Below are 22618 nucleotides of genomic sequence, written 5' to 3' on the forward strand. Positions count from 1 at the left end.
AAAAATAAGATTCAACGTCAGCAGGCATCTGTTGCCCAAAGTTTCTCTTAACAGGCAGGATGACAGCAAAGCCTCCCGTGGAAATTCAGATCTTTTTTTTTTTTTTTTTACGTCGCCCATTCTGCAGCGCTTTCCGACGTGAGGTATACAAAGACGCCCTCCTCTGTCTCTTCTATCCATTTGTGATTTGTTTTTGTTTTTTTGGCAACGCATTTTCTTCCGATGGCTTATGGCACGATGACTGAATTTCCTGGGGACCAGTTCCAATCCAAGCATAGGAAACAGAAAGGCACATTTCTCCAGGAGCCCTGTCTAATTCCCTGAGGGCCAAACGCCGCCGTTTTGGCACGATACGGTGGACTTGAACACGCCACGAGCGCCTCCTGCATCCGTCTGGGACGATCAGACGGAAAGTCGGGTGTGGGGGGCGTGGACGAGAGTTTAATCGTAGGTCGCAGCTACCAAATGATTCCCTTGGCCAGATCTTTTTTTTTTTTTTTTTTTTACTACCCCCCAGAAATGTACAGCATAGTGTCAGCCTCGTTTGTCACGGCATGACAACAAAGACACAAATTTTGTTGCGCCACGCTACACCAGTCCCGGTGGTAAAGATGAAAGCAAGACGCCCCTTCTGCATGTCGTAGAAGGGGCAACAACAAATTATTGCAAGCAAACTCAAGGAGCTGCGAGAACGACTCGTGTCTCCTTGGATGGGAGAAGAATCTCCTGTGAGTTGCTTTTCTCAATTAGCAAGGACTGTAGGCGTCTAAAGACAAAAAAAAAAAACGTTGGCATTGTTTGAATAGAAAATGGATGGAAGACAAGAATTTAGAACAATGTTAGCATAAAAATTTGATTCGTTCCTACAGCAGTCGTGCTCAGGAAGAGGAGACCTGCTTTTTAATGTCCTGCAATTACCACCAACTCTAATGGGCCGCAAGCAATTTCACTCTGTTTGTGGCCAACTCCAGCTGTGACAACTGGACAGTTTTGCTCCCCCCCCCCCCCTCCATGGCAGTCATTTACATAAACAGGCTGTTTTCCTCGTTTAATCTTTTGCATGAAAGCTCATTTGAATGCGGCCGGCGCCGGCGCTGGAGCAGGGAGACGCTGTTTTGGTTTGGCAGTGAAGTTTCAGACGCCTTTTCCCTTCCCCCTCGCCCCCCAGGCAACAGCTTTGCGACTTAGCCGTGCACACAACTTGTGGCTGGCTGCCATTTAGCGGCGACAAAAAACAAAAAAGCCAAACAAACCAGAGCAAAACGGTTCGGTTTTGTGAAAGAGGACCAAAAAAAGGGTGTTACGGATGTTTGGTTGCGGACCCTTTGTGACATCACAAAGGCGTTTGTTTGAAAAGTGACGTAAGCGAGAGAAGAAAAGAATGGACTTTTATCATTTCTGGGGGGTCACAATCCCGAAAGAAAACATTGGTAAAGTTGCTGCGCAATTTGGAGACTTTCGACTTTAAACATTGTTGGTTTTTTTTGTCTTGTTCTTTTTTTGGGGGGGTTGTATTTGACTCATCCGGACAGACGTGGTGGAGGACGAGCCAAAACGGCAGCATCTGGTGCCCTGACCCAAGAACAGCTCCGTCCTGACATCTCAAAGCATGGCCCAGTCTTCCTCCGCTCCTCCTCCTCCTCCTCCCCCAGTCTCTCCCTCATCTCTCCCTCTGCTTTGGTCTTCTTCTGCTCGCTAGTCGTTGTCGCAGTCTTTGGCCTGTGCTGCCTCCGCCAGCCCGTTCAGCTTGGAGCGCTCGCTTGCGTACTGCGACAGGTTGCTCAGGCTGGTGTTGCCCTCCTTCTTCTCCCCTTTCTCCAAGTCCGCCTCGCCGCTGCCGCCGCTGCTGCTGCCGCTGCCGCTCCCGCTGCCGCCGCCATCCTCCTCCTCCTCCTCCTCCGTCCGCTGCTCGCCCAGCATGACGCTGCAGTTGCTGTTGACGCCCACGCTCGACCGCCGCGCGTCCTCCGTGATGTTCCGCCGCATCTCGCGGTTCCTGTTGCGCCGGCCCAGCTTGGTGAGGGAGCCGAAGCGCATGTTGAAGAGGTTCTCCTCGGAGGACGACGCCGTCTGCGGGTTCTGCTCGCCCCCCGGAGGGTCGTACGGCTCGCAGGCGCCCTTCAGGCGCAGGTTGTTGAGCTTGGTGTCGATGCTCTCCTGGGAAGATGTTTTGAAGCGGCCGGCGTCCAGGCTGGCGAACAGGGCCCGCTTCTCCGGGGAGAGCATGTCCAGGGAGTGGGCGCGCTGTTCCAGGCCCAGCTGGCGCCGCTCCATGCTGCGGATGGTGGCGGCCCGCTGGAGCTTGTCGTGGATCTCCACGCTGAGGCGCCGTCTGGTCTCGCGCAGCTCGGCGCGGACGTTTGCTTTCCACTCGGCTGCGTGTGCCTTGATCTCCCCCACCTGTGGAGAGAGTTGGAGTGCAGAATGAATAGTGGATCAAAACATTAAGTCTCGCTAAAGCCTCAATAGACTATTATTGGTTGCAAGCATGGCATTGGTCCAACCTGCCATTAGTCCAACAAATTGCCCTATCGGTGCCCCCTCCCGAACCCTAAACCTAACCCCAACCCTAATGGGAGGTCCGACCAATGGGCAAGTTGGCGGACTAATGGGAGGTCTGACTAATTGGCAGTTCCCTTACTGGTTTATAGATTGTTAGCATGAATAGTCGAAACCTTAATGAATAGATGTGCATCATATAGGCCTTCCAATACTGCTGACACTCTGATTTAAATCAAGAGTGTCTGCTAAGAGAAAAACAAATGTATCAAGTCTCCCTGAATCTATTTCAAGAGCACAGATGAAGAGAATCTTTGTCTCGCCTCTCGGCCGTCGGCACCTCAGGTAACAGCAGCCATGCGTGAGACCCACTGACAGTGAAGTAATGGGAAAACGATGAGCGAGGACGGAGAGGGAGCCGAAGCCTAGTGACCTTTTACTTTCTACCTCTCTAATGTAATCCCGAGCGCCGTAATCAAATGAGGCCCACCTCCTCCTTAGTCTTTTTGGACAGTACTCGCAGCCAGTCGCCAATCATGCTGAGGACGGCCGCAAAGTACGCCAAGCCCACCAGGATCCAGAACCACACCAGGGGCTTGTACCACTGCATGTACTCAATCTTCCTGTTTCCACCTGCAAGGCACAGAAGAAGAAGAAGGAGAAGAAAACTAAGACAAATGTGATTCTGAGGGCATTGCTGCAAAATTGGACAATTCTCCACCACCTCCTCTTCCTCCTTCTCCTTCTCATCATCATCATCATCACTGAGAAAAACGGCCTGTGTACCTGCCACGTAGTCTCCGATCCCCACCGTGGTGAGAGTGATCACCACGAAGTAGATGGCCTCCAGTGTGGTCCAGCCCTCGATGTATTTGAAGATGACAGCAGGGATGGTGACGAAGACAATGCAGCCGACGAGGATGAACATGATGGTGGAGCCCACCCTGATTTTGGTTTGGCTGAGATTTTTTAATTTCTCCTACCGAGGAAGACACAAAATGGCTTTACAACTTACAGACACAGAGATCAGTCGGATCAATTTTACAAAGGAAAGAAATTAAAATTGGCTTTAAAAAAATAAATTAAAAAAAACTCTGTGAATCTTGTGATAACCAACAGTGTGGGAATGTGCAGACTTTATTCGTCGTCAATTCTTGCCACTCACCTTGACCATCTTTTCAACTTTCAAGGTGCTTTTCACAAAGATGGCGCCCAGCTGGTCTCCGATCCCTGCCAACAAGAAGCCGAAGAGCGGGATGCCAAATATGGCATAAAGAATGCAAAAGATTTTCCCGCCCTCTGTTCTTGGGGCTATGTTTCCATATCCTGTTGTTCGAAAAAGGAAAAAGGGAACACAGACATTAGGGAAAGGAGGGGAGGGGGACAAAAATAGATGGGAGTTGATTAGCGATAGAAAGTTGATTAGGACACAATAACGGAGAAAAGCGAAAGTGGTTCTTGGAGACGGAAGTAATACGCAAAGGCAGAGGTGGCGGCCAATTAAGAGAAAGACAAGAAGCAGATGAGGACCATCAAGACTTGTTATGCAATTTAATCAATTGAAGTCCTTATGTAAGAGTTCCTGTAGCTGGCCTCTGCACTGCGTAAGCTTAAAGAGCCACAATAATTAGGTTCCCCCTGAGGTAATCGTGTTGACTCTGGCCCGTCAGTGACAGAGCGACAATGAGGAAGTCCTGGGCCTGAGTGAACTTAACACACCTGCTCACATCTCAGCTGCTGGGATGACAAAATTGGAAGCGGCTATTATCTATATATTGTTATCTTTTTCTGACCGAGCAGCTTCAATTGTATTGAAATGAAAAATCAAATTCAAATATAATAGAGTTGGGTCCGGTGTGTTCTCCTATAAACAGCAATATTTAGCCCTGTGTTCACAGCCTGCCACCTAAAATGTTACCAATGCTGCTTTTTTAAACCTTCTACGTTTTTTTTGTTTTTTTTAAATCTGGGCCCTTTATGACATTATTTTAAAACACTATTGCTATTTTTTATTACACACTTTCTAAGAAGTAAGGCAAGTTCGAAAAAAACGTTTATGGGAAGTTTAACGACAGGCCAGAGACAAAGATTACTGTTGAAAATTATTGGCAATGGGAATTTTGCGTCATTTGGGACCTAATTAAACCCTCGGGCGGTTTTCTTCCCAGCGGTTTAAGACAAAATCCAGGAAATTTACTGCGCTATAAAGATAGAACTTTTTATGTCGAAAATGTTGCTCTCAACTTCAACTGTATCGATTGGATCAAAGTCTGCAGCCTTCTGCCGTCGCCGAGCAGAAAGTCCTCGGGCTTTCAAAGACATCTCTGTTTTTGCTTTCAAGGGTAAAAGAGCAGCAGGGTTTATTTTTTAATCACCTCACAGGTTCTAATACCCCACTGTGAGCTGGACCTGCCTCAATAAGCAGCAGCTCACAACTCATCCGGGGACAGATCTCAAAGCTTTGAAAGAGATGTGTCATGAGAAAACACCTGTGACAAACTAGGAGGATGCCAGCGTCAGATCGGAGTGTAAACGAGTGGAACCGTTCAAAATTCTTACCGATGGTGGTGATGACGGTTCCGGCGAAGAAGAAGGCGCTGGCCTTGTCCCAGTAGCTGGAATTGTAGGCCGTGTCTTTGAAAGGACTCACGCCCGAGCTCACGGCATCGACGGCGTGCTGCAAAAAAGCGAGGGAGGGGTAAAGGTGAGAAAAAAAGCAACAACACCAACCACGACGGCCACGGTATCATCACGACTCTCATCAACGGAGGGATTCAAGGTCACGATCGCGTGCCAGCTCGGCTGACGGGCAACGCGGCCAACGCACGTGCGCTGCCGGCTCGGCTGCGAGAGTGAGCACATTAACCCGCCTTACGTGCGTTCGCCACGCCAACTGTTGTCTGTTACGTGAGTGTGAGAGAGAACCCCCCCCCCCTCCCTCGCCACTGATTGTATAACACTCCCCGGGTGCGACTATCTCCAGATCAACCCTGGGAGGTCACGCTATACATGATGAAAGGAGCGGACAAGTGAACAAACCCTGTGCTTTTAATGGCAGAGGAATTGCATCATCCCGTCGAAATTTGTCACTGCAGAAGTGCTTCCCATTAACACAGCGGCGACGGTGCATTAGGGCGCCGGGACGCAGCGAGGACAGCCTGCTGAAGGTCAAAAACATTGTGGACCTGGCTGTGGCAGCCGGTGCCAGACGGGCTGCGGGTCTGCAGTGTCTCACAAAACTGATGATCTGCCGGCAGTTTCACAACCACCTCCAGGGTTGATGGAGAAGGAGGATATATGTGGTGAGCAGCGGCTGTGTGGAGGACGGCGCCCTGCTGATTTTTGCCCATGAAAAGGGGGCGACAACCTCCCGGCTTGGGAGGCACCGTGGATTCATCTCTGAGAAGAAAGATTCTGTGGTGGTCAGCTGTGATGAAACCACTGCAGCGTCACTTTGCAGTATAATCAAAAGACAGGAATTGATTTTAAAAGCTCTGCTTTTCCTTCCTTCCTTCCTGTGGACATATGGTCCACTGTATGTGCACAACATTGAACGTGAGATTGGTGTAAATTATTCATTGTCCTGCTGCTCACATGCAGCTGTTTCTCCTCACATCCCCCCTGCATCTTCTCAGAGTTCACACCAGCCCGTGCAGACTGCTGCAGCAGAGACTTTTTTTTATTGCTCTTTGCATCCGTGTCAGATTTATCCCGCGTGTAATGTGATGGTTACACATCGTCGTAAGCCACTTTTTTTTTCTTAAAGCAGCTGCACTTTTAAACCCTCTGTTTACACCGTTTTGTTTGATAGAGGCAATGTTTCCAGCCCGACTCATCCTGCGGGAGGGATCGTAATTTTGTCTCTGCAGCAGCAGCAACAACAACAACCAAAAAAAAAAAAAAAGATAATTACAAACATCCCTGCCACTGCTTATTGCAGCGTTTCTGCCAACAGACAAACATGCAGACTGAGCATTCAAGCCAGATTCATCTGATAAAAAATGCATCGACTCCAGTGACATACATTTCAAAGGAGACGGTGAAGAGAGGCCGTGGCTTCACACATCGCTGCACATGCCTACTCACAATCTCGCATGTGATTACCTCAGCCCCCGTTAGCTCGTGCAGCAACGGGTCTGCGTCTAAAATTAGCCAATTACATTAACGTTGTTCCGTAGGTTCCAGCGGACTCAGGCTAACTTTGCCAGGGCCGGAAATCAAAGCGGTAATTATCAAAGAAAGCTCAAGTAGCCTCCTTCCAGAGTCGGGGCGGGGGAGGGGAGGCTATAAATAGCCTCACAATGTAGCTGAATATTTGATGAGATTATCTATTTTTGTCTCCAGCCTTCGTCGCAGCCAAGTTCACGCTGCATTATAAATGTGGAAAACCCTCCTTCCCTCCACATGCACTTTCCAGGCACGTGGAATTTGACTTTGATTTTGGGTCGCAGCGGCACACGCGAGGAGATCTGATGGGGGTGTTTAGTCTCTCACCATCTCCCCCCCGCCCCTTTCATTTTGAGAGTCCTGCAAGGCACGACAAGCATCTTTGCCGTTAATGGCTGTTTTCATTTTCTCCACAGTGGTGTCATTAGACAATAAGCTAACTCGATGCAGATCTTTATCCTCTCTCTACCTCTTAGTGGGCTGCAGCGCTGATTAAGCCCGTGGGGTTGAAATCCCCACGTTAAGCTGCAGAGCTACCGCTGTCCTGTCATCATATTACAGTCACTTTAAGTGAAATCCAATCTAATATTGTCACTCGATTGTCACGGATGGCGAAGTGAAATAATATAATCAGGGTTACATTTTATTTGTTAATTGGATTAATTAATCAAGGCTGCAAACATGTCAATGAAGGAGGCTCTGTTAGCTTATCTTAGCTGAAATCTGGAATCCTGATCATCCGCCTGCCAATAAATTAACCAATGACCAGTCAGTTTCATTGCGGTGGCAAAAAACCAGGAAGTGATTTCTGCTGGATGCCCTTAAAAGCCCCCGTGGACAAAGAGGAGGAATTACAAGAAGTAACCACAGGCCCAGATGCTGCTAGAGAGATGAGCGTGGATGCTGCAGTTTTGTCAGGGCTGAATGGAGTTTTCACATTCATAGAAAAACAAAGAACGACCCTGGCGGCTTCTCTCAGTGGGCCTTGACAAGAGTTTAGTGAAACACTGCAGTGCATTGCTGCAGGGAAGTAAGAACGTGCAAAGCTAATGTTGCTAATTCAGTCGGCTGAGGCGTTTCTCCCTGGTTAGAACGAGCAGTGACAAATCAAACAGGCTCAACAGAAAGTTTGCATCCTATATATATACGTGAGTTTAATCTGAACGCCTTTGAGGTTAAAATATCCATGCTCTTATGCAATACAGGGTGACGTGTTACTTCCTGCTTTAAGTGCACTTTGACTGCGGGAAGCTCGCTGCTGTTCTGAAAGTTAATGTAGTGGTTTCGTGACTCATGAACAGATGCAGCTCAACTGGTGTCAATAGCAGCGTGGCATCACATGGCGAAGGCTGCGTGAGTCACCCTGTCGTTGGCGCCGCCACAGCCAATTAGGTCTGGCGATCTTCGCGGAAGAGCAGCACGTAGGTGGACGGCAGACAAGAGGGGGGTCAAGACAACCACACACACACATACACACTGTCATCATCACATTGAATCAACACATGCTGTGAAGTTAAGCTCCTTTGCATACATCATCCTCTTAGTTTATCCCCGCAAACACACACATATGTACACACACACACACACACACACACGCCACCCAAGGTTGCCATTTTTCTGTCTAGTCCCCTGCCAAGCAGTGAGTCACCATGGCTGCGTTGCCACAGAGGATCTTTGTCTGAGTGACAGGTCTGATTTTTTTTTTTAACACATCACAAACAGACCGATAACGCAGCCTGTTACATGACCACAAACTCATTGTCAAAGTGTTTTTGAAGCTCCGAGTCCTGGAGGCCTTTTCATGAGTCGGCCCTTTTATATATATATATAAAAAAAAAAAAAAGAAAAGTAAAAAGTAAAAACCAGAAAAAAAAGGTGTTATGCCTATTTATTCAGTTGTTGGTGGCTCACAAGCCACATTTTCTTCTGCTGATGTGTCATCCTGAGTAGATTGAGAAATCGAAAATAATTGATTTATACTGTGGCAAATCTCTCAGAAATACAATTATCGCCACTCGGCTGTGCTGGGGAAATTACTTCAACCCCCTGTTATGAAACATGACTTTTTTTTTTTTTTAACTGTACAGCATAAAGAAAAAATATAACTATCACTACCAATGAGAAGCAAGAAAAAAAATCTCTCCACTTCCTCTTTGAACATCCAATTTCCAACTACCACATCACAGATTTTATTCTTGTTAAATTGCACCGACACAATTGATGGGACTGGAAAAACAATCTACATCTTTACTGCAGAAATGCAACTTGGGACAAATGCAAAAAAAACAAACAAATAAAACATGTCACACTGTCAACATTTTCTAAATGCTTTCTAACGTTCCCCCTTTCAGAGATTAATTTCAATTCAATACAATTTTATTTCAACAACCTGAAAAACAGATGTCTAAAGAACAACGTTCAGTTATTTGGCATAATTCTATAATTTTAGTGTTGCATATTGGTTTTCTTGTTTTTTTGTTTTTTTTTTGCAAAAACGCCCTCAGTTTCTGCTCAGACGTGATGTCACCTATTTTTCCAACGTACCTCTCTGTCTGTCCGATCATTTGTCCTGCAGATATTACGAGCCTATGATTCAGCCGCTGCGAGTCGGGCTGCTTTGCTTTTACAGCAGGAGGTTGCCGACTGCTGGCCTCTGCAATGAATAATTGATTCCCTCCGGAGCCCAGACACACCCGTGCAAAAGGTTTTTATTTCCAGGCTTCACCTTTGGAAAATACTACCATTGATTTTTCTTGTCGCCTCTTTACTTGACTCGTGATTGCACTTTTGTGGCGCAAAGGTTGAGGGATGAGGAGGAAGGAGAGAGGAGAAAGAGTCTCTGAGAGAGGAAATGTCAGAACCTAGGTGGGTGCGGAGGAGAGGAGACTCGGATCGTCACTCCAGCAGCCAGTAGAGCCACACCGGAGCAGCTAACATCATATCAAATGGAAGCACTGGAGCGGAAAGTAGAGCATGGAAGTGCAGTGTGGTCGCGTCTCTCTTTGGGGTCGTTTCATGCTGAAGAGAAGAAGAGGAGGCCACCTTAACGCTGGTTAACCACCGATTTCCTATTCTGAGGCTGCGCTGGAGAAACACGTTATTCGAAAGTAGGATGCTGACCTGTATGACTCAGATTTCACGATAACAAAGCAGGTCGAGTCTACCACTTAATATGGCATGTGTTGACCAATAGGGTTCACCAAAGGTAACGTATGATGCAAAAATCCCTTCTCTGTCTCTAGCCTGTCAGTGAACAGCCCAGATAAATGTCCTTCCATTACTTCTTTAGCTTGCTTCGTTTTTTATCGATTTAGCGATTTCACTTTTGTGATGTCACGAGAGGCGTGACACTTCACTGACACCCTTCCCGGGGTTCCCAGGTCAAACGCATAGAAGGTGCAACAAGGCATCGGTTTGAGCAAGAGGCAGCGCTTGAACGCTTTTGTGACGCAGGGGGTCGAACGTTCTGTTTTTAGAGATCTGAAACTTTATTTTAGATCAGAGCTGTTCCGCCAAAATCAAGGATTAAAAACAGATTCCAAACTTCTAATCTCCAGCTGGATGTTAGTCCATCCTATTCCGAATTTCTGCTGAGCACAGTGATGCCCCCGATCTTTATTTATTTATTTTTAAATCCCACTCCCCAGTTGTTACTGTCAGCTATATTTTGGTGATTTCAAGTCCTGACCCTCAGTTCTGAAGATGATGATCAGAAATCGGTGTGAAGCGTCGCCTCACCTCCTGTTGCAGAGCGGCTGACGCTGTAAAATGCAGCACTAAGTCGGGATGCGCGGGTGTCTTTCCGTCTTTCACTCTCACAGTCTGCTTGTTATCGCCTTCACCTTGCACAGGTAAGTGGGAAGAGATCTTATTGCAGGCCACGCAATGCTGCAGCAGCAACACGCTGCATGTCTTTCACAATGAATCTTCATGCAGTGTTTACTCGGTGCTTAAATCTATAACACTGCCCCACTACAGTGGATAATGTAGCACACTGTATCACACTTTTTCCTAGAGAAAAAAAAAGACTTGGCTGCAGACCCTCCGAAAGCCAATAGTGCTGTTGTGGCCGTGAGCTAGTTTCTTTTTTTAAAACGCGTGGGCGTTGTCAACGCTTTCGCTCTGGAATTTCACACAAGCTGTACTACATTTATTCGTCCATTCGATGGGCGAGATTTCATATGCACCGTCCTCATGAAATTTTGCTGCGATGAAATTATTTGGTTGGCCCTATCTGTTTGTGTTTACAGGTAGAATAACCAAACTCCAAAATTGATAGAAAGTGTTTGCGTCTCTGTGAACAAAAGTCAATGTGGCTGACCTCATTTCCTCTGAAGATGCATTTTTAGTTACAGATATGATTATGTCGTCTCCTTTCCAATATTGATTCATTGTTATGTAACGAGTGCGCGGCGCGTTCAGACGTGTCTCAGAGATTAGGAAGGCAACCCCGTGTTGACCCTGAGGGTGTCCTTCTGCTCCCCGTTCAGCTCATGACATTTACTCACAGGGTGTAAACTACAGGGGGGCTGATAACAGGCATTGGGTAAATCTTTGCGGCTGCGCCGCAGTTGGTATATAAATGATTTACAGAGCCATCGTCGCCACAGGAGGAAAACCACTGCTGGAAGTAAATTTGTGCGTCAATAAAGACGTAAAAAGGTCTGACGGCATTCAATTTTGGTTGTGGCTTCATAAAACCGAGAAGTTTGCGATGGATTAAAATTTTATTTATGACCTAAAGGTCCCACTGTAAACCCATTGTTAAAGCTTCGACCCAGATTCGAGTGACGCAAAGTCCAATTTTGGGACATTACACCTTTCAAAAAGGGGAGCTGTCCAGGATACAGCAAACGTAGCCCTCTGTTTACTGTATCCTGCAAAATAAGCTGCAAACATCCCAGCTTTTGTTGAGACACAGATGCCACCGAAGCTGTAATGAACTTCCCTGGGACCTGTTAACGAGCAGCCTTACCTGGATGAGTGCCTCCAGCTCATCAGAGGTCACACAGGGGTGTCTCTCAAGGAACGAGGCCTTCTCCAGGGTGATGCTCGTCTTCTGCATGCTCTCATAGGGCTGCTCCATGGCGTGGAAGGCCAGGCCTCCACAGATCAGGTAGAGGAGGACCACCACGAACACCGCCAGCACCGTCTTCCACTTCATCACCGACTGGTGGTCCAGCGCCGCTCCGCCGTCGCAGCTGGCGTCCATGCTGGCCACCACGCTGGCAGAGCGCGAGGAGAAGGAGAGGCGCGGCAGCGGGCAGTGGCCGTTGGCCTTCGGATCGTAGCCCATGGGGTTCTGCATGGTGGCCACGCTGGCCTGGACCAGGCTGGACTTCGCCATGCCTGGCTGCATCTTCTTGGGAGGGACCAAGTTGGTCTGGACCGCCACTGAGAAAAGAGTGAAGGAGAAGTTTTGGTTTAGCTCAAGGCCTCAACCGGAGAAACTGCTGAGATTTTTTTTTGTAGCGAGTTAAAGTCAACAGACTGTTCTTGGCTCGCACTTTCTGGCTCTGTTACAGAGCATGGAAGATGTGAAGACAGACGGAGAAATCATAGAAACATTTTTTTTTTAACTTGTTATTTTGATGAGAGAGCGCAGAGCGTCTCTGGTGTGAGTGTGGTCGGAGATCTTTCTAGTAGTAGCGGTTTGCGATCGCCAGTTCAACTGCAGTGCTCCGATCAAAACTACTTTTCTTACGACTTTTAGGGGGCTCAGATGCCAAATATTGCGTATCAAGGTTATTTCTAAACTAGTGCATTAAATCAAACGCTTACCTACGTACTCAAAAAAGGAGCACTCAGTAACATAAACCGACAGCATAGACATAAAAGACAGCATAATGTTACGAAACGCCTAGCGCAGCTTCAACACTTGAACCCTTCGGACATAAACACAAGCTCATTACACCTTTAAGAACCGCTAACCCCCCCTGTATGAAGCAGCACAATGTGATTTCCTTCCATTACCCTGGGCTAACAAAGGGCTTTCAGCAAAGCCGATGCACAAAGCTATCAGCGAGAGCAGCTGCTGTGCAGCCTACTGGCTCTCCGTCATGCGAGCGTTGTCTGAGAATTTGTTTCGGGGCTCTGCGCCCCGAAGCTATTAGTCCTGCGAGATGGAGCCTCGGGAGTCCACAGGCACGTAGTCAATGACGGAGAAAACACTGTCGTCAAATGAGGGCAATAAAACGGAAAAATCAGGGGAGACATTCCAAGTTTGCACCATTACCTTAGCGAGGTTTTTAGATTTTAAAAAAACACACGCACACAAGCATCAATAATCCACACAATTCAAGGCCAAAACTTTACAGGAAGCCACAGGCTTGAGGTGAAACCAGGTGATGCTTTTGACTCGGAAAACAACTCAATTTACTTAATAGGCATGAGGTGGTTTCAATGCTAATCTCATTCCTTGGCTTGCTTGGATGTTTCTTTCTACTACATAGAAGTGCACGTGCTGTGTGGGGCAGGTCGCCCAGGTTGTGAGGAACACCTTGGAGGCAGCTATTTTTAAACCTCTCTAATGTATAGAAAACATTGTGCAAGCTACTCAGAGCTCTGGCCCTCATCCCCGATCTATGGCTCTTCGTTCTCCGGGATGGAGAGTTACGGCTCGGAGTCCTGTTGTCTATTGTGATGCAGCTCTTCGAGGCAGGAGTACTAGATTGATTTCTTTTAAAAGGAGGTGGGGTGGTGCGGACACTCTTTTGGCTAATGTACTACTGATGGGAAAGGCTGAGTAGAATGGCAGTACTCAAAATGCATCCGCCCCACCCTGGTGAGTCAAGGGCATCCAGGAAGTGTCTCGGTATCCGAGGCAGGAGCTACAAATCCTGTTAGTTCATCGCTTGCGTCGTGGCTGAATCAATAACAGCGAAGTGGTGTCGCGGACTCATGAAAGGTGCAAAAGTGACACTTTGAATTTACAGCACGTGCCTTTTAAAGCAGCTACTTTTAGAACAGGGATGTGTGTGTGTTTGGGTGGGTCGGAGGGTCGGTTTGTTAAGAAATTAGAGCCAGGAGGTGAAGCAGGAGGAAAACAATCATCACCCGTTGCTTTCCCTCCCCGGTGCGCGTGGTGTTTTTCAAATGGGTGCAGACGAGCAACGACGGCGACGACGGCAGCCGGTTCATGAATTTCCATGTCAACGAACGGTCTTGCATTGATTGCTTCATGTCTGATCGTGTGAGTGGGTGAAAGCGGGAGCTTCAGGTACAAGCAAAGTACCTGAAGTGACAAGAGCCAGGTAGCGACAGTGCGAAGTGGAGCAATTTGGAATATTTGTTTCAAATTTCATGGCTCGTGCAGCGCAGCTCAGCTAAAATCCCTTTTCAAACCACCAAATTTGGTTCATATTGATTTTCTTTTTGCTAATCAAATAGGGGCTGAGTGGAAAGCAGAGCCTTTCATCAGATACTATCTGATACCCTTTTTCCTCTCTGCCATCACTGTCTGCCTCGAGTCTGCCTGAACAGAGCGCAGGAAGTGATCAGCGGACACCCAGGTCCATCCTGAAGGTCTCGCTCAACCTACCTCGATAGAAAAGACGATTCAAATTTTAATAAAATAAAATAAAAAGCAAATGTTTAATATTATAATATCCCAAACTGATTCATCTGAAGAGGTGTAATACCAAACGTGTGTGTAAATTTTAGGTTGCGCCAGCTTGGCCCGTTGCCGCAGTTACCTCCAGTGGAAATGAACAGGTTGTGGGCGCTAAACTCACCAGCTGAGCCTCAATAACAAGCGCCAATTAAAGTGAAACGCACGCAAGTTCCGGAAAATATCAAAACAAAGCAATCTCTGAAAAGCAATGAGGATTATTTATGTGTTGACAATGTTCCTATGATGTGACTTGAATGGTCAAACTATATGAGGGGTGTTCTCAGAGGAATGCGTCGTGGATGGCGAGCATCATCACCCACAAGTAACAGAAACAATGTTTTCCACATCGAAGCTTACAAATCCCACGCAGATCATTTTGTGACACCCACACCTTCCCCAATAGCTACCACACCACACTAAAATGTACCAAATAATTTTGTGTGCTTTTATTATCCAATCCATTTCCGGTACATATCGGTAGACTTTGCCGAGAACTTTGCAGCAGCAGCAGCAGCAGCAGCTGTGTCTCCCGCTTGCAGCAGCGATGCTGCCCACAGCTGAGCCGAGGAGTGCGTAGAATAAATAAATAGCCGCATCCGCATTGTTTTTCACGCCTTCGCACCTCTGCTTGCGAGACACGAGCGCGGCGGAATGAAAACATCGGGCGACACAATCACTAAAATGTCAAGAGGACGCAGAGACAGGGGGGGGCGCACATTCACGTTTTCCGCTGCTGGTGGCTGCTCGCGTGACTCGTTTCGGCACGCGCGCACCTTCGTCTCGCGGAAAAAGCACACACGTTCACACCGTTCGCTCGCTCGGCAATCTCCGTGAGTGCTCGGACCCACGGAAAACGGCGCCTGTGTGCAGAGACATTGAAGTCGAGCAATAATGTGGCCCAGTGGAATCTGTCTCGTCTTAGGGTTCCCCCCCCCCACCCCCCGTGTGGCAGTTGAATGAAAAACACAACAATTTAACCAATCAGACAATAGAAACAATCAATATTTACCAACCTTGTTCCGGGTCCCAGTTAACTTGTTTTCTTCGGTTTTCAATTGGAAATTTCATGTTTTCTCTCTCTTCCCGATCGGGGTTTTTGTCAAAGCGCGGAGAATAGTGTGATCAAGGTGATGTAAGGGAATAATAATTCAGGGAGGGGATGGGAGGGCTGCAAGGCAAATCACGCAGAAATCCTCTCCCACATGTTCTGCACGTCCCCATCATCGTTTGTGTCTTGGCTGCGGGAGTAAATTGTAGAAAGGAGTAACCGCCTGTGAAAACCGCATTGTCTGCCTCCGTCGTGTCCCCCTCCTCCTGCCTTTATTCCCTCCATCCTATCCTCTCTCTCTCTCCCTCTCTCCACCTGGTTGGGGAGCGTGGTGCTCTCCCGGCAGACTGAGACCCTTGTGAGACCATCACTGAGCTTTCGCATCACGCCGCATGTCTGACTAACACGCATACACACTCTCAGACGCACACATACACCGGCGATCCCGGTGCAGAAACGCAGCCGAATGAGGCAACTTTACGCGTTAACAGCCACACAATGGCAACAGCGGGGGAGAGGAACACGTCTCTCCTCCCATTCATCCCCCGGAGCGCACCGCTCCACCTGCCAACCATCACCAGGAGGTGGAAAGAAGCTCCCACCTCTCGGTTCCGTTTAATAAACAACACAATTGGCTACTCACTCTTGTCGTTTTTTTTCTTTTTCCTCCCTCTAGAAACAGGATTATCTCCCCATTGTTTGGCAACCGGCGAGCGGGCACATGGCGCAGGGCGGCAGTTATGTACGCCGAATCAGCAGCAGAATTGAACCATTACATCATTGGTGTCTTTAAAAAAAAAAAAAAAAAAAGAAAAGAAAGAGTGCATTATTTATGAACAAGGTAGCCCTGCTATATCTATGCGGAGACTGAGCATAACGTTGACCAGATTGTAAGGTACATTGATTATAATTATATAATTAATTATTATTCATATTTTTTAATCATTAGCATTTAAAATGGGTTTGCCTGCAACTAGCATGGCTTTTTTTAAATTATTTTTTTTTAAACTGGTTTACCACTCTCACATCTAGATGAGAATTGTTCCTGCATGAGTGGACCTGTGATGGGGAGGTGTTGAGCCTCAAAACACCTCAGTCAGACAGTCATATTTTTCCCCCCACTGCTGTTGGTGCTCTGACAGAGTGGTGCAGTGGTTATCGCTGTTGCCTCGCAGCAACAAGGTTGCAGGTTTCACTCCCTCCTCGAGCCAGAGTGGAGTTCACATGTTCTCACGGCTCTTCCCACAGTCTCAGACATGCGCATTAAATTATCCATAGGTGTGAATCTGAATGTGATGGTTGTTATCCAGGGTGTGACCCTGCCCTGCAAGTTGTCACGACAAAACAGGACAAGCTCCAGTACCCCAGCCACCGTGAGTGCAGTGATGGAAAAGTGATGCATTGGTTTTCTTGTACCATATACACTGAGCATACTGATATATGGCCATTTGGTTATTTAGTGCTGTTCATTTTGTAATATCAGTTTGGTAAATGTAATGATAGCATTTTGTATATCCACAATCCACAATACATCTATTCGGAAACATGACGTTAAACAATATGTAGATGGAAAGAAGCAGTATCCAAATACTGTAGTCTAAGGCATCGGTGGCCAGTGCTCTCTGAGGTCGTTTTCATTTGAACACACTATAAATGTGTCCTGTGTCAGTATGTCAGAGGATTACATCATACGCCAGTCTGAAGCACAATGTTTCCCATCCAGTGGTTGCCCTGAGTCATACTATTCTACACAGGAAAGAATTGGCAACCAGGCAACAGAACATATGGTGTGTGTGCATGTTTGTGCGTGTGTGTGTGTGTGTGCGCGCGCGCGTGTGTGTGAGAGAGACGGAGAGAAAGAGAGAGCGCACACACACACACGCATGCGTGTACTATGTTAAGGTTCTTTGCAAGTCTTCACTGGTGGGTAAAAAGTTCTATCGGACAATACAGGGAACTCGGCAGGATTTACAATACACTGATGACAGAATGATTTCATGACTAAGATGTACCCAGCTGGCTCGGTGTTTATGTTTCTAGCGCTCAGCAGCGTTTTGTTCTATATTTGTACTTCTTACTTATTTTTTTTTTTTACAATACGAATGACGCAACTTTGGTCGATTTTATTGAGATTATAAAAATGATTTACAACACCTTTATACATTGTGTATCTTGATGACATCAACATTGGTACACTTGGACAGAACATTACGCTAGGTTGTATCCAACTTTTGAATGAGGGCAGTAGACCTGCCTAGAATTATTCCTTTTTGTTTTGGAAATACACAAGGATACATAGCTTTCATATTTTTCGTGTGTGCACTTTGTGCATTCTCTGCTGTGATTACCAAATTGCCCCAACTGTGAGATCAATTAAGTTTTATCTCAACTATTGTTCCTCAGTTTTCATATCCTGCGATACCTGTTAGAATGGACATTCTGATTTTTAGGAATCTAAGTTTAAAGTCAGAATGTAGACGTCCCTCAGAATTTCATTAACATGAAAGACTTTTCTTGATGCAGTTCAGTTGATAATAACATTAGAACTGACAACTCACGTGTTGGATTCTCAGAACGCTCAAACAGGAAACAATTTTAAACAAACAAAAGGTGGCAGTGCGGACGTCAACAGAAATTAAACCAACTAGAGGAATAACTTCAGTATGTATATTCCATTTTGATGGTGGTTAATATGAACTAATGGCCAAAATTGCCCCCCATTCCCTATAATTGCTTGCAAAATGTAAAAAAAAAACCAAAAAACAACAACATATGGAAACAATCAATTATTATAATGACACAGAATAAGAACAAGAATATGTAAGCCTTCTGTTTTATCTATAGGTTTTTAGTGCATTTACATCTATATGTCTGATTCCAATTCCCTGCTTCAATGTATCAGTATTCTAGACAAAGAAGACATTCAGCTCTTAATTGAATTTTATAGTTTATATTCCATCTCTAGTGTTTCTAAAATCTCAGCTATAAAGGAGGAGTGACCCTCTATCCGACAGTTCGCTTATTTAGAAGATTGAACCTTTGCGGCTACGGTTTGGCTGGGTGGGTGGTGCTTGGCGTGTCTTCCCATACGCTCGAACGTGATGACGTAGGCAGTCATAGCAACCAGCATGGCGACAGAGAAGCTTTGACTCATCTGTTCATAAGCTAGCAACAGCTTTGTTATTTTGACGTAGGCAGTCCGGGGATATCATATAAGAAGACAATGTCAACGGTAAAACTCACAGCGCTTTACACGTGCGCTCGAAAGCTTTTGTTACTGTGCCGGGAATTTGTTTGAGAGAATGGGATACGATGTGATGGATGTCATCAACATGGAATCGAGATTAGGTAAGCAAACACCGCGGTGAGTGTTAGCTAGCTCGATGGCTCCTCAACTACAGCAGAGGGAAGCGAGTTTAAGGTGTCTTCAGGTAGCACTTGGAACTAGTTTGCACAATATATCTAGAAAACCAACCAGTCTCTAACTTCGGGAGATGGGGTAAACCTAGCTGCGGGATAAATTAGCTTTAGTTTGTGGTGGGAGCTTATTTGATACTTGATACTGACACTTGTATGGGTTTCATTTTTTTCCTCCAGGAAGTCAATCATCTCGACTTAAGAGCAGCACTGGCATGAGAAGACAGACTTCTAAAATTAGCCGTAAGTCCGTAAAAAGAAGAAGAAGAAGAAAATGAAGTAGTATAATTTAGTCGTTCTCATTGAATTTTATGGTTTTCTTGGTTTTGACCCTCACAGCTTTCTGTTCTCAGTCCTCGAGCAAGCTGACACAGTCCATTGTGAGAGACCACATGGTGTCTCACTACAAAAAGGTCTACTCAGCTAAAGGTGGGATCCATGGCAAGCATGATGTACATCAGGATGATTTGACCGATTGCTCATTTCTTCTTCTCGCACAGATATCATGGTTTCAGGAGTACTTGCGCTGACATCCTTTTATATGTTTGTTTTTTAATTGTCTGTCCAACAGCTGCCATTGATACGTCAGCACCTAAAAGCATGACACTCAGCATCAAATGTGAGTCTAACTCCATTATCCATCCATCCATCCATCCATCCATCCATCCATCGGCCCTGTTACAAAATGTCCCTCTGTGTTGTATTTGAATTTCTTGCTGCTAGCAATAGATGAAGAGTGTAAAGGAGACTGCTTCCGGTTGATGTTCACCTATTTATTTCCTGGTTGCAGACAATGACAGGGTCAGGCAGGAGCGGTTGAAAAAAGGGGGTCGTCCTCAGTCGTCTCACTCTGTCTCACAGAGAACCAGCAGAAGCTCCTGCTCCTCAGCACTGGTAAGAAAGCCAGACACTCTGAAAACGTGTGTTTATTCATTTGATACAGACTTGTTTTTTATGCCACATGACCCAACAGGAGACTTTTTCTTTCTTTTTTTCACATTTTACCTCTTAGTTATTAAGGATATATTTTCTCTCCATTCTCTTTCGCTCTTCAGAGTGGATCCTCTGTGGGATACGATGACAGCCCTTACCTCTGCTCAAGGAGTTCCACCGCCTCCAGTCCAAGGTTCGGTACCTCTTTTCGCCCCACCGACGCCGTCTACCCATCGTGTAAAGTCGGCGCACAGCGACCTTTGCACCGCGGCCGCCCGACGTCAGAAATCAAGCTGCGGAGCTCAACCGTGACTTTGCACAGAAAGCAGTCGGCTTGTTCACTGGGGGCTTTAGGAGACCAGGTCTGCTACAAGTCCTTCCAGGACCCCGCTCGAAAGACGTACAGCGGAGACTTGCTGGAGAAACACTCGCAGCGTTTTACACAAGACAAGCCTTTCACCCCAAAGACTCTGAAGTCGGATGGTAATTCACACCTGTCGAGTTACCGATACTACAGAGCGCCAAGAAGGACTCGGGACTGCACGCCATCCAAAGATGTGGGACACGAGTCGGATCGAGAAAGGTACCCCTGTTTTTCATTAAACGGTGAGCAAAATATATTTAAATTTATTCTGAATAATTTGATTTTTTTTTTTTTTTGTATTTCTTTCTTTCATGCAGCACAAAAAGCAATAAACTCACAGCAGAGACTAATGAGCCATGTCAGGTAATATTGCTTAGTAAATGATCTAGCATTACCATCGCTGACAAACCAAAATTGCCTTCCCTCGCATAGACCGAGCAGCTGTGGGTCGTGATGATGCGTTAAACAAAGCCAGTGCCACTTAACTCGTCCCTTTTAAATGTCTTTCAAATGGCACGTAAAAAAAACCCAAACTGGAATTAGGCTCGACAGCCTCTAATTTACAGTCTCATTGCTCAACGTTCTCTGCGTCACAGGCATTAAACACACAGCACGAATTGTCTGAGGATCAGTTCAGTGCCACCTACTTCCAGCCCTCCAGACGAGACAAGCAAGTGAAGAAAAGCAGCAGCCGTCACCTCTTTGACCCCTTAAACAGGTGTGATCATAGAGCTGGGGTGCACTCTGGTATTTATTGTCTAATGTGTTTGAAATCATAATAAACAAAGTCTCGTATTTTAGAGTCTCAGCAAAAGGCAGAAAATCTCCTATTATGAAGAGTATCACGACAGAGTAAGTCATTTTCAAACATTTTTAACCATTTCCCACTATATGTCTGTATGTAAATTAATGGCACTTCATCCATAACAGGGAGGAAGAGCTGATGTACCTCGAATTCATATCAGCCGTGACAGAGGACATCTTATCCAGGGAATTCATCTCTGACAGGTTTTCTTCTTGCCTTCCCATTATTGTTATTTTTTTAAACCACAATAGTTGAAAACAACTAATCATTCACGTTCCTGTATCCTCTTCAAGGGTCCTGGACCGGGTCATGCAGCGGCATATCGACATAAACCGGCATAAGCTCAACGAAGTGAGTGTCTAAACTCATCTGCCTGGAAATCCAGTCATTTTAAAATCTTATACCGTCAGTAAATACCTGGAAAAAATGTAAACGTCGCTGCAAAAACGCTCTACTAAATCGTACTTCCGCTCTTGTTTTTTTTACAGGGCAAAATGCGCCATCTTCTGGAAGTGTTGTGTAAAGATTTTAAGGAGCCAGACAAGACAGCCAGCTGCATTACAGACCTTGAAAAAAATGAACACTCTCTTCTCGATGTGTTCCATTCACATTTGGGATCAGGTGATGAACAAGAGAGGACCAAAGAGAGCAGTGACCCGTTCTCTTATGCATCTCTCATCAACCGCTGCGACTCCCCCGATTATTCCAGCCCTCTCTCTGCCTCGACGCCGACGCGTTCCCGGGAGAGAAGCGCTTCACCGGCTCAAACAATTGGACAAGATGGAGAGGAGGAGAAACCCGAGAGGTCTCTCAGCTCCCCTCAACTCAGCGATCATTCGTCCAGTCAAGCACAAGGCAGCGTCGGGGGAGTCCATCGGGATCAGGCAGACGCAAGCGCGGCAGGTGAAGTCAGCAGTGAAAACCACGAACTTGAGTCGGTAAGCAGCGATAAAGGCGTTCAGGAAGAGATGGGTGGAGGCGATTTTGAGAGACACCGCGACAACTTTGAGGACCTGGAGACAAAATTGTACAAAATGCACCTTGAGGCCAGTAAGTCTGGTCACGGTAGTCCTGGCAACCACGAGCAGGAACATACTGCTTCATCTGTCAGTGATGACGATTTCTGAGTACTGCATTCTGGATTTTAATAAGCCCATTTGTTATTTATTTTTTTTAAGTCGCTGTTCCAACAGAAAGAATTGTAACACTAAGTATTTTCCTACTAAGTATACTTATTTTTAAATTTTACCCAAACTTTTGTTTTTTATAAAACATTTTAATTTTTTTTTTTTTTTTAAAGCACTGTCATGGTTAATCATAGAGAGACAGCTGTGTTGGCGAATTGGAGGATTAAATGAAGAATTTGTGCTACTTAGGCTAAGAGGCATGTGGACATTATAGCTGAGATCCAGGACACCCTAATAACATTTTTGGTAATTTGGCAAAAAAAAAAAGAAAAGTAAAAAAAAAAGGTACACCAAATAACCCATCGCATGTCTTTGCAGCTGACTTAGCTTAGTATTCTTACATTTTTTGTGTGAATTTCATCGGATCCAGTTGGTCTTAAACATGAATGTAGCTGCAATATGTAGATTTTAAAGTTTTATATGTTTGATTAAACATTTCTGTTAAAGTGTAGCACATGAGTCTTCCACCAACTGAAAGTGTCTATAATTCCAATAAATTTCTAATTTTGCCTCTGTTTGGTATTCTTGCGGTTGATAAACACAGTGATACTGTTACAATCTCAAGCCCCTCTTTATTTTGCAAAAA

The 22618-nt window shown here is 46.0% G+C and overlaps 2 protein-coding genes across 3 annotated transcripts; one reads left to right on the top strand and one right to left on the bottom strand.

Annotated features, from left to right (window-relative positions):
- Positions 1–1298: 1298 nt before the first annotated feature.
- On the bottom strand, positions 1299–15764 carry kcnk10b (potassium channel, subfamily K, member 10b). The gene is made up of 7 exons (XM_076017664.1): positions 15292–15764; positions 11642–12060; positions 5059–5176; positions 3665–3825; positions 3286–3478; positions 2990–3132; positions 1299–2400 (listed from the first exon to the last, which is right to left on the bottom strand). Exons 1-7 carry the CDS (start codon positions 15344–15346, stop codon positions 1696–1698), a joined length of 1794 nt encoding a protein of 597 aa, XP_075873779.1. The 5' UTR covers positions 15347–15764; the 3' UTR covers positions 1299–1695.
- Positions 15765–17863: 2099 nt separating this feature from the next.
- spata7 (spermatogenesis associated 7) lies at positions 17864–22541 on the top strand. Of its 2 annotated transcripts, none has more exons than XM_076017666.1 (12): positions 17864–17987; positions 18924–18986; positions 19083–19172; positions 19315–19362; positions 19534–19637; positions 19799–20259; positions 20358–20403; positions 20637–20758; positions 20842–20892; positions 20971–21048; positions 21139–21196; positions 21334–22541. In XM_076017666.1, exons 2-12 carry the CDS (start codon positions 18959–18961, stop codon positions 21970–21972), a joined length of 1725 nt encoding a protein of 574 aa, XP_075873781.1. In that variant the 5' UTR covers positions 17864–17987; positions 18924–18958; the 3' UTR covers positions 21973–22541. The 2 variants fall into 2 exon arrangements, with proteins under 2 accessions (XP_075873781.1, XP_075873780.1); XM_076017665.1 differs by lacking the exon at positions 17864–17987 and adding an exon at positions 18378–18674.
- The last annotated feature ends 77 nt before the right edge of the window (positions 22542–22618 follow it).

This window comes from Nelusetta ayraudi, unplaced genomic scaffold (genome assembly GCF_046127955.1).
Source record: "Nelusetta ayraudi isolate G7.1 ecotype Tasmania unplaced genomic scaffold, CSIRO-AGI_Nayr_v1 ptg000007l, whole genome shotgun sequence".
In the NCBI taxonomy this organism is placed as follows: Eukaryota; Metazoa; Chordata; class Actinopteri; order Tetraodontiformes; family Monacanthidae; genus Nelusetta; species Nelusetta ayraudi.

What these genes read in the sequence shown, in the direction of transcription:
- kcnk10b (XM_076017664.1), bottom strand. Translation starts at nt 15,346, where the DNA reads ATGAAATTTCCAATTGAAAACCGAAGAAAACAAGTTAACTGGGACCCG. An exon ending in AGCTGGAGGCACTCATCCAG is followed by an intron (nt 5,177 to 11,641) that starts GTAAGGCTGCTC and finishes GCTTTTTTGCAG; the next exon opens with CACGCCGTCGATGCCGTGAG. An exon ending in AACCGTCATCACCACCATCG is followed by an intron (nt 3,826 to 5,058) that starts GTAAGAATTTTG and finishes TTCGAACAACAG; the next exon opens with GATATGGAAACATAGCCCCA.
- spata7 (XM_076017665.1), top strand. Translation starts at nt 18,629, where the DNA reads ATGGGATACGATGTGATGGATGTCATCAACATGGAATCGAGATTAG. An exon ending in GCTCCTGCTCCTCAGCACTG is followed by an intron (nt 19,638 to 19,798) that starts GTAAGAAAGCCA and finishes TTCGCTCTTCAG; the next exon opens with AGTGGATCCTCTGTGGGATA. An exon ending in AGACTAATGAGCCATGTCAG is followed by an intron (nt 20,404 to 20,636) that starts GTAATATTGCTT and finishes TCTGCGTCACAG; the next exon opens with GCATTAAACACACAGCACGA.